This window comes from Musa acuminata, chromosome BXJ2-8, assembly GCF_036884655.1.
Source record: "Musa acuminata AAA Group cultivar baxijiao chromosome BXJ2-8, Cavendish_Baxijiao_AAA, whole genome shotgun sequence".
In the NCBI taxonomy this organism is placed as follows: Eukaryota; Viridiplantae; Streptophyta; class Magnoliopsida; order Zingiberales; family Musaceae; genus Musa; species Musa acuminata.
This window is the reverse complement of record NC_088345.1, coordinates 42,470,451-42,483,928: the sequence shown is the minus strand read 5'-3', so window position 1 is coordinate 42,483,928 and position 13,478 is coordinate 42,470,451. Positions and strand designations below refer to the sequence as shown.

The following is a 13,478-nucleotide window of genomic DNA, read 5'->3' as shown; positions in this document are numbered from 1 at the left end:
TTGCTTTGGCCCATTCAAGAAAAGACCGGTTTCTTTTTACCGAACCACACTTGGGCCGACCACCGATAGACCACGGTTTTAAATCTCGACCTGAGCACGGATATTGACGTGCTGAGTGTGTGTCGACCCGCTAGCCCTTCATGATGGCCTGCACAAACCGTAGAGAAAGTGGAAGAGAAGAGGAGGCAATACTCGTAGGAGGAGACGATACTCGTAGGATATCATGAGCAATTTCATGATTCGCATGTCAAAAACTATGTTGGATACGTAAATATTGATCGATATACATATTGGTTTTATTGTTTGCTAAACCTTAAAGTAGACTGTTTGCATCCTTATTTTTCTATTTAAGCTCCTTTCAAATTAGATTCAACAATATCTTAATTCAACTTATGTTCTAATGTAAACCTTAAAACTATAAACCTCAAAATAGACCACTTCATAAATTACAAGTTTTTTCTTTCTTTAACCAACAAACAATAGCAATGGTTTTCAGCTAAGGAATCATCATAAACACCGATCGATTGATATTTATTGGTTTGTAAATCTTATGATAGACTTATAATTTTATGGTAATCATTATGAAACTTGACTAACTTACCCAAACTCAATTTCCCTAGAAAGCTCATCTCCGATTAAATTAATTAATAAATACTCTGATTAAACCTAACCTTATTGGAGATTCAGTTCGTCTTCCCTCAACTCATTGCGGTGCTTTTCTCCGATTGAAAGAGACAGTGACTAAGGTTTTTGCTCTCTCTTTCAAATCACAACCTTTTTTATTGTTCTTTTTCTTTGATCTCATGGCTGTAGGTAGTATATCGTTTTCAAGGACCAACCTGGTTTAACTTTAGGGTGTTAAAAGAAGACTATTATTGAGGCAATCTGCCCCTTGATGGTGATATGGCCAACCTATAAATCTCAATCCCAGCTCGGAAACCTTAATTGCATGCTTAGCTCAGTAGATTTTTTTTTTTGAAAAACAAATAATAAAAAAATCAAATCTCTATATTTCACACATTATTCATCTACCGCTTTTACCATTATAGAAAGAAAAAGGGTCTTTTCATTGAATTATTTGTACATGACAATTGCACCATAATATAAATATTTAACCTTATATAAATCATTGCTGTATGTGAATCTCCCACATCCTTTTTCTGAAATATATGAATACATCTAATCCAAGATGGATCAAAGTTAAGGATGCATCTAAACTCTAAATGGATATCTCCATTGCCACTGGAATCATGATTCATGATCATTAAAAGATAGTACAAAAGAACTATAAATATAGAGGACACATCGGTCCAACCCACCATGTCTAGGAATAAAACTAGCTTCTTTTTTTTTTTTTTTTGAAGTTACTCATAATGCAATTAACATACAAAGGTCAAAAAGGAGAATCTGATCTGGTTTATCTTAATGAATTTCATCATGAAAAATATGATAAAAATTTTGTTTCGATAATCACAACACCCAAAACATATGTTTTCCATAATAATTTAACTCAGACTATATGCTTGGATTTAGTTCGCTTGTCAAGATTACTTTAATTTAAATAAAAAGTATAATGATTTAAAATTTTAGTCTCAAACTTATGATTGGACTCATATAGATTTGTTACGTATTGACATATAGATGCGTTGATTGATTGATTCACAATGAAAAAAAGACAAAAAAAAAAAGGAGAAAAAAATATGGAATAAATTGACTATGGGTGCGAGTCATAACTTTTTTAGATGAAAGGGGATTATTGAGAACTTTAAATTCTTAAGTTCAAAGAAAAAATAATTTACGATCTATGTTATCGAACAATAATTTATGAATTGATTGGAACCAAACCAAAATTAGTAACAATAACGAAGGGTTTGGACAAGTGGCAACTCAAATTAAGTTCTCTTTCTAATCAATAAGAAATTGTTAATGATATACACAAATTCGATAGGAGAGAATCAATCAAAGTGTGTAATTATATATACATATGTATATATATATCACATCATCATCATCATCATCCATGTTCTTAGTGGTGGGCCTGCTGTTGTTTCATGTCCCCAGTAAAGCCAAGCAGGTTTGATTCATCCATCCAAAGGAGAGCTTTCCAACTTGTAGCATAGCATGCTCTTCTATTAACAGCTGCCTTTGTCGTAAAGCTTAAACACACCCACCCAGCTTTTGATTTCCTTTACGCACAGTGCTGAGGGTGTTGGCTCTCATGTGATCACCTCCTCGCCATGCCATTCCATTCATCCATGGAGGCCAGCCAAGTCTTTCTCTGTGCCATTCCGTGTGTGCATCATTCTTACTCACATTGCCTAGGGAGAGCGAGAGCGTGTGTGAATCGGATGCGGATCCGCTTTAGTTCTGCCGTTAATGGATGTTGCTTAGTGGATCGACCCATCACCATACATACGTACCATCAGATGGAGCGCCACGGGTCGGACCAAATAATTCTTATTCGGATCCGCGCAAAGTAATCGGAGAGGATCCGAACCCGGAGAAGAGGCATATCGGATCGGCTCGGCTCATTGCCAGCGAGGAACGAACGGTGGACGAGTTGGCGTGGGCCCCACCGCAGGTTATGCCTCCGGGGCCCATCCCCTCCAAAGCTAGATCAGACGGTCTCCGTCAGCCCACCTTATCCGATCTGACGGTTGAGGTCGTCGGAAGACAGCTCACTCTCGGCTATTTTTAATAAATAAAATTACCTACTTATTATTATAACCATCTTAGAAACCCGTCTTGTCATTGGTGGAAGCAAACGAACTCACAGATGTCACTTGAAAGGTAAGTGGGTGGGTGATTGAAGAAATGGTGTTTTTTTTTTTAGTGTCGCTGACACTGCACAGCTTGCCATGGTGGGCAAGAAAGAATGGGAAGGCAAAAGGAGCTCTCTCTCTCTCTCGCTCACTCTCGCTCTCTCTCTCTATTCGAAACCTTTTGTGGCATATAAAACCCCCTCGCCCTCTCTCCTCTCTTCCGTCGCCCGTTTCCGATTCCCTCGAAAGAGCCCCGCGCCTCTCCTCCACGGCGGAGCATCCGTCCACCGCACAACCGCCTCCATTCTGCTATCGATAGGGTTCGCACTCTGCCTCCACTTCTCTAGTCTTAAAGCGGTCGAAAGATTTTTATCTTTTCATTGTTCGTTCCTGAATCGTATTGAGACTTTCGATCGGGAGATCGAAGATCGGTTAGATTTTCCTTTCTGTTATTTGAGTCTGGTGATCGGAGGTCGGATCTCGAGCGAGGTCCATTGCAGGATTGTTATGTTCTTAAGATCTGCATCTGGCACCTGTTTCCGTGTGTCATTTGCTTCATTCACTTCTTTGCATGTGCTATCTTTCACAGGAGATTTCGATGTCGTATGTATGGAATTTACTGGATTAGCCACTTGCGAGCTCATGTGACCTTTGAGAAGTTTGATCACCATGTCCAGGAATATGTCTGAGCCTCTTTTCAATGAATTGCGAGTAAATTCCAGATTTGAGGATGCGGTCGTCTCTAATAATTGGAGATCATTGTTCCATGAATCTGTTCTATTTGGTCTGCGGTGATTATGTTAGGCAATAATTAGATGATTGGAGTGTTAGAGGAACTCAGATATACATCGCCTCTGTGCAATTTGTTAGTTGGCTTTCGAGAGATTTGCTGCTGAAGTATAATATTTGTTTGCAGCTCTTAGAAAGTTTGAATTTTGACCACATCATTGTCATGCCTGAAATATTCTCAGATACCATTTTGAGTGATCATTGTTTGTTCAATCTGCCATTTCTGTGAGACTAAAACGACAGCCTCATAGGTTATAACAGTGACGAGATAAAACTATAGTCAGATGTTTATATATATATATATATGTGTGAAACTTTGATTGTTCTGACTACAACCTAATTTTTTGCAGATCATAAAGAAATGGCTGATGGTGAGGAAATCCAACCTCTTGTCTGCGACAATGGTACTGGGATGGTCAAGGTTAGATATCCTATCCAGATTCCAGAATGTTCTCTTGTATACTCGTACTGGATATTATGCATTAGTATAATTTCCATCATGCAGGCTGGTTTTGCTGGAGATGATGCTCCTAGGGCTGTGTTCCCTAGCATTGTAGGCCGACCTCGTCACACTGGTGTCATGGTTGGGATGGGCCAGAAAGATGCCTATGTTGGTGATGAGGCTCAGTCCAAGAGAGGTATCCTTACTTTGAAGTACCCTATTGAGCATGGTATTGTTAGCAATTGGGATGACATGGAGAAGATCTGGCACCACACTTTCTACAATGAGCTTCGTGTCGCCCCTGAGGAGCATCCTATATTGCTCACTGAAGCTCCTCTTAACCCCAAGGCCAACAGAGAAAAAATGACCCAAATCATGTTTGAAACCTTCAATGTGCCTGCTATGTATGTTGCAATTCAGGCTGTTCTCTCCTTGTATGCCAGTGGTCGTACAACTGGTATGTCTCATTTTGTATTACTAATTACTTGTATTTATGATTACACAGCTAATCTGTTGCATTCATTCGATGAAAGGTATTGTTCTGGATTCTGGTGATGGTGTGAGCCATACTGTCCCAATCTATGAAGGATATGCTCTGCCTCATGCCATTCTTCGTCTGGATCTTGCTGGTCGTGATTTGACCGATGCCTTAATGAAGATCCTGACCGAGAGAGGTTATTCATTCACGACAACAGCAGAACGGGAAATTGTCAGGGACATTAAAGAAAAGCTTGCATATGTCGCATTGGACTATGAACAGGAGTTAGAGACCGCCAAGAGCAGCTCTACTGTGGAAAAGAGCTATGAGCTTCCTGATGGACAGGTTATTACAATCGGTGCCGAGAGATTTAGGTGCCCAGAAGTCCTCTTCCAGCCATCCATGATTGGTATGGAAGCTGCTGGCATCCATGAGACCACTTACAACTCCATTATGAAGTGTGATGTGGATATCAGGAAGGACCTGTATGGCAATATAGTTCTCAGTGGTGGTTCCACAATGTTCCCTGGAATTGCTGACCGGATGAGCAAGGAAATCACAGCCCTTGCCCCAAGTAGCATGAAGATTAAGGTGGTTGCCCCACCTGAGCGGAAGTATAGTGTCTGGATAGGTGGCTCTATTCTTGCCTCACTTAGCACTTTCCAGCAGGTAATTCCATTTATCACGGTTTTGTTTTGTTTTTTGTTAATTTACTCATTCAAACATTACATAATATGCATGCTAGATGCTCACAACAGGACTCAAACTCTTGACCTCCTAACTGTGCACGTGATGCAATGTCTCCTCGGAGGCTATTTTCATAATTATATTCTAGTTTCTTACCAGCAACAGTTATTTTGTCCTTGTTCTGAGTTTATATCTGCAAATCAAATTCCTTTATTGTTAATTCTGGCTTATCCGACACCAGTTTTTATGTGCCAAGTTGCTTATTCCGAATCTATCCATTTTGATGCAACAGATGTGGATTTCCAAGCAAGAGTATGAAGAATCTGGACCTTCTATTGTACACAGGAAATGCTTCTGATGAATATCTTGGTTCAAGCCTTCTCTGCTTTTGTCGGGGTAGTTTTTTGGTGTCAGTTTGGTAATGTTTCCATATTGTTGTGGCTCTGTTGAGGTTATATTGGCTTTGCTTGGGATTTTTACGTGCAACACTATCATTGTATTCAATGCCTGCCATAAGATGAGCAAGCGTTCCTTGTTCTTACTTTCTTTTGGCAAACTAGGCTGTTCAAGTCTGGCAGTAGTATTAGGAGTATATATACGATACAACCTGATCTGTGCTTTGCTTTTTCTTTTTTCTTTTCGGTGACATGTTGTATTCTTGTTTATTAGATCGATCGTGTTCAAGTTTGAGAGAGCATCAGATTTATCTGCAAATTCTTTCACTGTGTGGATTTTGTTGCATGTCACCCAAATTGTGTTCTGAGAGCAAGATTTCCAATGTGTTTTGTTGACTCTAAATTGCCAATGTTTGCTTTGCTTCATTATTAGTGTATTTAAAGTCACTAAGCAAGTTGAAGGCCAACCATTACTGTTAGCTCAGCTTGTTTAGCATTGTGAAGGTTTTGCTTTAGTGAGAAATATTTAGGCTTTGCGCATCTGCAGTTAAAAAAGAATAGGATATATTTGTTTTCTTTTTTTCTTCTTTCCATCCCATCCCAATATAAATAAAAAAAATTATAGTATTATCTATAAATATTATATTTTTAACATAAAATATAATTTTTTTTTTTAAATTATGGTCCAATCAGGTGACCCATTGGCTCAACGGATGATCATAATTGATCAAGTTGATAACCGATTCAGTTTTGATGATTATGATTTTATATTTTATTTTAAATTTAGTCTTATCTTGGATCAAATATGCTTTAGCAAATTATTTGTGCAGGATTTTCTGAAAGCAACCAAAGCTGTTTGAGAGTATTACTTGACTAGGAAATGTGGGTATATGCACCATTATCCATGCCTTTGTTTCCCACCAGACACTTTGTTCCCACACTTGCACACATGCACTCCACAAGGTTTCAAGTCATGAAATAAGGCATTAATTACTTCAAATCTCAGCAAATTTTATTGTAAACAGATGACTTGTCTGACAGCCATGTAAGAATTCAAGATAGGGAAGTTGTGGAAAAATGTCACCAAACTTTGTTGTGAATAGATGATGACTTGTCTGACTACCATGTAAGAAATCAAGATAGTTGCCATTTCATAGCAAAAAAATATGTATATAGCAGTAAATTGGACTGTGAACATTTGACTTGTCTGACTGCCACATAAGAATTCCAGAAAGGCCTTCAACAATGTTGACTATCCTCATTCAATTGGCAAATTTTGAGTATCATTAGGGGTTATTAAAAACCTTTTGAAACTTTGTGTTGAAGAGACACTCTTTAGTTTTTAGAGAGAGAAACTGTGTGGCTGAATGACTTGCTAATTTTGTCAGAACCAATAACTGTAATAGATAGGTCTTCAATGGTAGTTTTCCCAGTGAGTTATATTTTTTGCTATTCAAGTAATATATGTCTTTACTTTTTGGGAAAATTAAAAGAAATCAAGATATTTGCCATTTCATAGCAAAAATAGAGCAAGTTGTGGATAAATGTCAGTAAATTACATTAAACATATGACTTGTCTAACTGCCATGCAAGAAATCAAGATATTTGCCATTTCATAGCAAAAATAGAGCAAACTTGTGGAGAAATGTTAGCAAATTGCATTTTAAACATATCACTACTCCCAATGCCACACAACAAATCAAGATATTTTCCATTCCATAGCAAAGCTATCGAGAAATGTTAGTAAATTGCATTGTAAACAGATGACTTGTCTGATTGCCATACAATAAATCAAGATGGTTGCCATTTCATAGCAAAAATAAAGGAAATTATGGAGAAATGTCAGTGAATTGCATAGTAAACAAACATATTACTTGTCTGACTGCCATATAAGAAATTGCATTTTAAACACATCACTACTCTGACTGCCACATTATAAATCAAGATATTTTCTGTTTCATAGCAAAAATAGAGCAAAGTTTAGAAGAAATGTTAGTGAATTGCATTGTAAACTTATGACTTGCCAGACTGCCATATCAGAGATCAAGATATTTGCCATCCCACAAAAAAAAAAAAAAAAGGAGCAAAGTTAAGAAGTAAGGTCAACAAATCGCATTTTGAACAGATCACTAGTCCGACTACCATATAAGAAATCAGGATAATTGGTCATTCCATAGCAAAATCAGAACACTGTTGTTAATAATTCTCAATAGATGTTCCCAATAGAACTACGGCTGGGAAGAGAGGTTGTAAAACCCAAGTTTTAGGGCTGTAAAATGGCTTTGCTTTTTCACTGTGACTCTACCTCAATAAACAGTTCCTCCTGATGATTTTGAACCCATATTGTAAACTAGCTGTTGCTTGTTGTTGGGCTTGAATCCTCATCAGATTTAGCTTCCAAAGGCTGCTCCAAAGGTCTTTCGGCGTCCGAACTACCTTTCACTTGACCCGGGCCAGTGGAAACTTTGACAGTCGCTGTTCTGAGCAGCCGCTCCCCCAGAACAAATCCACGACGGAGCTCTTGTGAGACAATGCCGGCTTTGAACTGTTGGGATTCTTCTCTTGCAATAGCCTCATGGATCTATAAGAACAGAAGGCTTGGAATGTGAATCAACTTAACTTCCATCAGTTTAATCAAATACACCAAGAATGTGCAACAAGGCAGGAAGTAAACTTTATCGAATAATCAACAGAAAATGCAGTTCAACGGCCAAAATTTAATCTGCTACAGGAGCTCCTGAGACCAAGTTTGAAGTAAATATAAAACCTGAGAAGTCAAGAAAAAGTAATATCTGGCTTACAAATTGAGTTTGATTCTTATCAATATAACAACCGAAATAAATATTAATATCAATACTTTAAGGTCCCACACAACCTCTTGCCATGTAAAACTTTAGAGAACAAGGCAGGAACAAAATCTTCCCACTTTGTGAAGAAAGAAAGCACAGCAATTCCTATTCAAATGATGATCCATGGATGCATAAACTCTATCATCTGGTTCCCTAATATAGAGACACCACACGTTCGTGAAACACTGATGATCGATTAATGCTTAAAGTTCCTCATGACATCTAATAACAAACATTATTCCAATATATAATCGATACAATTAACATTCCTAGCGCATTTTGGCACCACTTGGCAACATTTTAAGTGCTCACATACTTCTAGTTAGTGCTAGGGCTGAGCTTGGACTCAAGGACAGCTGGATGTTTAATTCGTACTATACTAGGAAAACCTTTGACTGCTTACTTTAACTAAAAGTGGCAGATCGCAAGGCATCCAGGTGGATATAAATATATGCTGGGAGTCACATAAGCTAAATGTTGATTTAACCAAACCATCAATTAGGTCATAGATACATGAGGGCGGGCCTCGGTACAGTAGTAAGGTTGTTTCTTTGCAACTTGGGAGACTAGGGTTCGAGTCACGAAAATGACCGCTTTGAATATTTAAGAATAAGGTTGCGTACATTGACCCTCCCCAGACCTCGAATCGGTGGGAGCCTCGGGTACGCCCCTTTTGTTTTATCAATTAGGTCACAACCTCACGATGGCTCAGAATAAAAAAAGGACCTTGTATCAACTAATGCTGCCAATAGTTCTTAATATTTATTTCTTTACCTAACTAGAAACCAACAAAAATATAATCTCATAAGAAAATGAGTGCAAACAACGTGTGCAAAGGATAATGTACTGTCGACTTCTAAGTAAATAACCTGGACTTCAGTGCATGCTGGAAGAAGACAGAAAGATCTGCAGTGGAAGGATTTTAAGAGGTCAACTTACAGAAGGATCAAACGGCTTGCCCTCAGTCTCTACCAGAGCCACACCCAAGCTTCTCATGACCTCCACAAACTGCTTGTATATGCCTTGATAACTTGTCTCGATCTTCTTCTCCTTCTCTGTTTCCGGTTTTATCTCCTTTTTGGTGTTTTCAAAACTGTCGACCATGGGCAACAAACTCTCAATCACATCCCCTTGTATATCAGATGTAAAGTTAAGGCGGTCCTTCTCAGACTGTTTTCTAAAATTCTCGAAATCAGCTTTCAGTCGAAGGAAACTTTCCTTGCCAGAAGCTATCTCTGCTGTGATCTCTGCAAATTTTGCAGTCAAATTATTCTTCTCATTCTCAGTAATACATATCAGAGTCTCATTTTCTTGGGCACTCTTTTCATCTCCATCTATAATAGCCTTCTTGTATGCTTGAATGAGGGTCTTCATTGCAGGCAGGTCTTTTTTATCAACTGCTCCTGATATCTGGTTCTCTTCATCACCATTTATAGTCTGAAGCAAATTAGTACCATCATCAACATATTTATCAAATTTAGTTTAAATAAGAAGAATGCATTTTATAAAAAGCTGAAATTATTTCTCTTCCAGTAATCGTATTACTTTTGTCCCCAATTCCTTATCCATCTATATAGGATGGTCTGCAAATTGAACCTTTTTTCCTTAAATTATAGAAATTTATAGCAAATTTAGTAGTCTCTATTTAACTAATCATTCAAACAAGAAGAAGAAGAAGAAGAAGAAGAAACTACATCTAACATTATACAGCCAACAAAACTTGAATTTTCAGCTGAAAGAGATACAGTGAGAGCAGTTTTTGTGAACAGACTATCAAAATAATATTCTTTTCCCTGATTTGACGACAAATTGAAGAATTCGTTGCAATTTTAAGAGAGTAAAGCACTGGGAAATGCAAGATCCGAACTTGTGCATAACAATTCATGTTCAACGACAAAAGACGTAACAAAAAGAACCTTCTTTGAGCATCAAACCAATCCAGAGGGACATACCGATCACAATTGCTGAGTTCTTATCCTACTGGATCCAAGAATTGGAATCGACCGGGTTAAAATTGAAGAGCGAAAACGAAAAAGGAAAAAAGGCTGGCACCTTTGAGGTGGAATCTGCGACATTGACGCACGCCTTGAAGGGTCTCCGGGGCGGCTGCGAAGATGAGAGGGCGGATCTGCCTATCGGGTGCCGGTGGACAGGGAGCGCTGTCGGAGTTTGGGTTTTGGTGGGTCGGGAGGCCGAGAGTGGGCGGCGAGAAGCGAAGGAGAGGGAGTGACTGGCGATGGCGGCCATGACGAGAGCAATCCACCAACCCGAGAGGGCTTCTCTCCGTCTCTAATGCGCTTCAATTTTATGGTGGGATTAAATAATATTTATAAAAACAAAAATAAAAGAAAACTTTTTCTTACACTTTCTTTTAATAATAACTATATACTTTCTTTTTCTCTACGATTTATATTTTTTTTATAAATATCGTTTTTTCACTCCTAAATCAACCTCCCCTCCATGGGTGATCTTGATTGAGTGACTTGATGAAAAAGATATATATTAAGTTTGATAATTTTTAGTAGAGTACCTCAACCTCGAAACACCTATTGTTACGGTAAGTAACTTTTTAAGCCGTGGCCTCGGGGCCGACGCGGCTCGGTTCTGGGGCTCGGAATGTCGAGGATCTCGGGCGCAGCTCCCTCGGAGTCTCCCGGTCGGGATGGTGGCTGCGGGCAGTAGATCGGGTCGGCAGCCCCGCAGCGGCGCCGGGAAGAGGTCACCTCGTCTTCGCTCCTGCACACAGGTCGGGTCGGAAGCTCGGCCCGACCCCTCCGACGATCAAGTTAGGGAGAGATGTGGAGGAGGTTTTGGAGGACGGAATGCCTCCGTACAAGTGTGGTGTCCCAGTCTCCCCCCCTCCTCGTCTGGAACCCTCTAGTATTTATAGATGGGCCTGGGTAAGTACCTCGCGCTGCGTCTGACACGCCCATTGGGGCTGTGTTGGAGACCGGGCTGCTGCAGGGTATGGCGCATCTCGATTGGCGTGTTCCTTACCCTTGACCGAGCCCTGGAAGGCGCAGAGCTGGGCTCGTTGGACGAGGGGTGAGGGTGTTGTGGTGACGGACGGGATCCAGTCCGGGCGTTAATGCGCCTGGGACGGTGTCCCAGGGTTTCGTTGACCGTGGAGTGAAGTCACGGTACAGGGTGGCTGACGTCATTCACGTCGTTTCGCCATTATTGCACTCATCATATTCCCCCCCGGAAAGAAGCTATGCGTCGGCAGTCGTAGCGAGAGTTCGAGGCATGGCTTTCGTTCTTCGAGTCAGTCGGGTGCGGAGTCGTAGACCCTGGGGGTGCGGCAGAGGAATGGACTCCCGTGCGGCCCAAGGCCGAGGGACCGGAAAGGGCCCTAGTATGTGTCGGGAGGTGGAAAGCCGAAGGGCCGAGGGGCGGCCGAGCATGTCTTGGGTGGCGTAAAGCCGAAGAGCCGAGGAGCACGACGCAGGCGGGCAGGCCGCGCAGGCGTGGTCTCGGGTGGCGTTAGGCCGAAGAGCCGAGGAGCACGACGCAGGCGGGCAGGCCGCGCAGGCGTGGTCTCGGGTGGCGTTAGGCCGAAGAGCCGAGGAGCACGGTGCAGGCGGGCAGGCCGCGCAGGCGTGGTCTCGGGTGGCGTAGAGCCGAAGAGCCGAGGAGCACGACGCAGGCGGGCAGGCCGCGCAGGCGTGGTCTCGGGTGGCGTAAAGCCGAAGAGCTGAGGAGCACGACGCAGGCGGGCAGGCCGCGCAGGCGTGGTCTCGGGTGGCGTAAAGCCGAAGAGCCGAGGAGCACGACGCAGGCGGGCAGGCCGCGCAGGCGTGGTCTCGGGTGGCGTAAGGCCGAGGGGCCGAGGAGCGGCCGAGCATGTCTTGGGTGGCGTAAAGCCGAAGGGCCGAGGAGCGGCCGAGCGTGTCTTGGGTGGCGTAAAGCCGAGCGGCCGAGGGGCGGCCGAGCATGTCTTGGGTGGCGTAAAGCCGAAGGGCCGAGGAGCGGCCGAGCGTGTCTTGGGTGGCGTAAAGCCGAGCGGCCGAGGGGCGGCCGAGCATGTCTTGGGTGGCGTAAAGCCGAAGGGCCGAGGAGCGGCCGAGCATGTCTTGGGTGGCGTAAAGCCGAGGGGCCGAGGAGCGGCCGAGCATGTCTTGGGTGGCGTGAAACCGAAGAGCCGAGGAGCACGACGCAAGCGGGCAGGCCGCGCAGGCGTGTCCCGGGTGGTGTAAAGCTAGAGGGCCGAGGAGTTCGGCGCGGGCAGGCTGGCCGTGCAGACGTGTCTCGGGGTTTATGGAGCCGAGGGGCACGACGCGGGCGTACTGGCGGCACTGGTCTGTCTCGGGAACATGGAGCCAAGGAGCACGACGCAGGCGGCTGGCGGCGCAGGTGTGGTCTCGGGCATTACGCGACCGAGGAGCACGACGCAGGCGGGCAGACCGCGCAGGCGTGGTCGCAAGGGCCATGCGACCGAGTAGCACGATCAGGCGGGCAGGACGCGAGGACGTGGCCTCGGGCACCACGCGGCCGAGGAACACGACAGGCGGTCGGGCCGCGCCGAGGTGGGTCTCGGCAGAGATTGGCCGAGGTGCTCGGTGCAGGCAGGCTGCGACCGAGGGACGCCGCTTAGGCGGGCAGGCCGCGCTGAGGTGGGATTTCGGCAGAGAGTCGCCGAGGTGCTCGGTGCAGGCAGGCTGCGACCGAGGTGGTGGGCTTGGCAAGCATGGAGCTGTGGGGTTCGGCGCAGGCAAGCCGCGGCCGAGGGGCGTGAATCAGGTGGATAGGGCCATGGAGTTCGGCGCGGGCAGGCTGGCTGCGCAGACGTGTCTCGGGGTTTATGGTGCCGAGGGGCACGACGCGGGCGTACTGGCGGCACTGGTCTGTCTCGGGAATATGGGGCCAAGGAGCACGACGCAGGCGGGGTAACCGCGCAGGCGTGGTCGCGAGGGTCATGCGACCGAGTAGCACGATCAGGCGGGCAGGACGCGAGGACGTGGCCTCGGGCACCACGCGACCGAGAAACACGACAGGCGGTCGGGCCGCGCCGAGGTGGATCTCGGCAGTGATTGGCCGAGGTGCTCGGTGTAGGCAGATAGACCGCGCATGGGGCCG

At 43.8% G+C, this 13,478-nt stretch overlaps 2 protein-coding genes across 2 annotated transcripts; one reads left to right on the top strand and one right to left on the bottom strand.

The window, feature by feature from the left end:
• Nucleotides 1-2,923: 2,923 nt before the first annotated feature.
• LOC135619503 (actin-7) lies at nt 2,924-5,864 on the top strand. The gene is made up of 5 exons (XM_065121590.1): nt 2,924-3,082; nt 3,902-3,972; nt 4,057-4,450; nt 4,527-5,140; nt 5,451-5,864. The coding sequence occupies exons 2-5, from the start codon at nt 3,913-3,915 to the stop codon at nt 5,514-5,516; spliced, it is 1,134 nt and encodes a 377-aa protein (XP_064977662.1). The 5' UTR covers nt 2,924-3,082; nt 3,902-3,912; the 3' UTR covers nt 5,517-5,864.
• A 1,835-nt stretch (nt 5,865-7,699) lies between these two features.
• LOC135619502 (uncharacterized) lies at nt 7,700-10,694 on the bottom strand. The gene is made up of 3 exons (XM_065121589.1): nt 10,455-10,694; nt 9,342-9,839; nt 7,700-8,134 (listed from the first exon to the last, which is right to left on the bottom strand). The coding sequence occupies exons 1-3, from the start codon at nt 10,647-10,649 to the stop codon at nt 7,904-7,906; spliced, it is 924 nt and encodes a 307-aa protein (XP_064977661.1). The 5' UTR covers nt 10,650-10,694; the 3' UTR covers nt 7,700-7,903.
• Nucleotides 10,695-13,478: the final 2,784 nt, after the last annotated feature.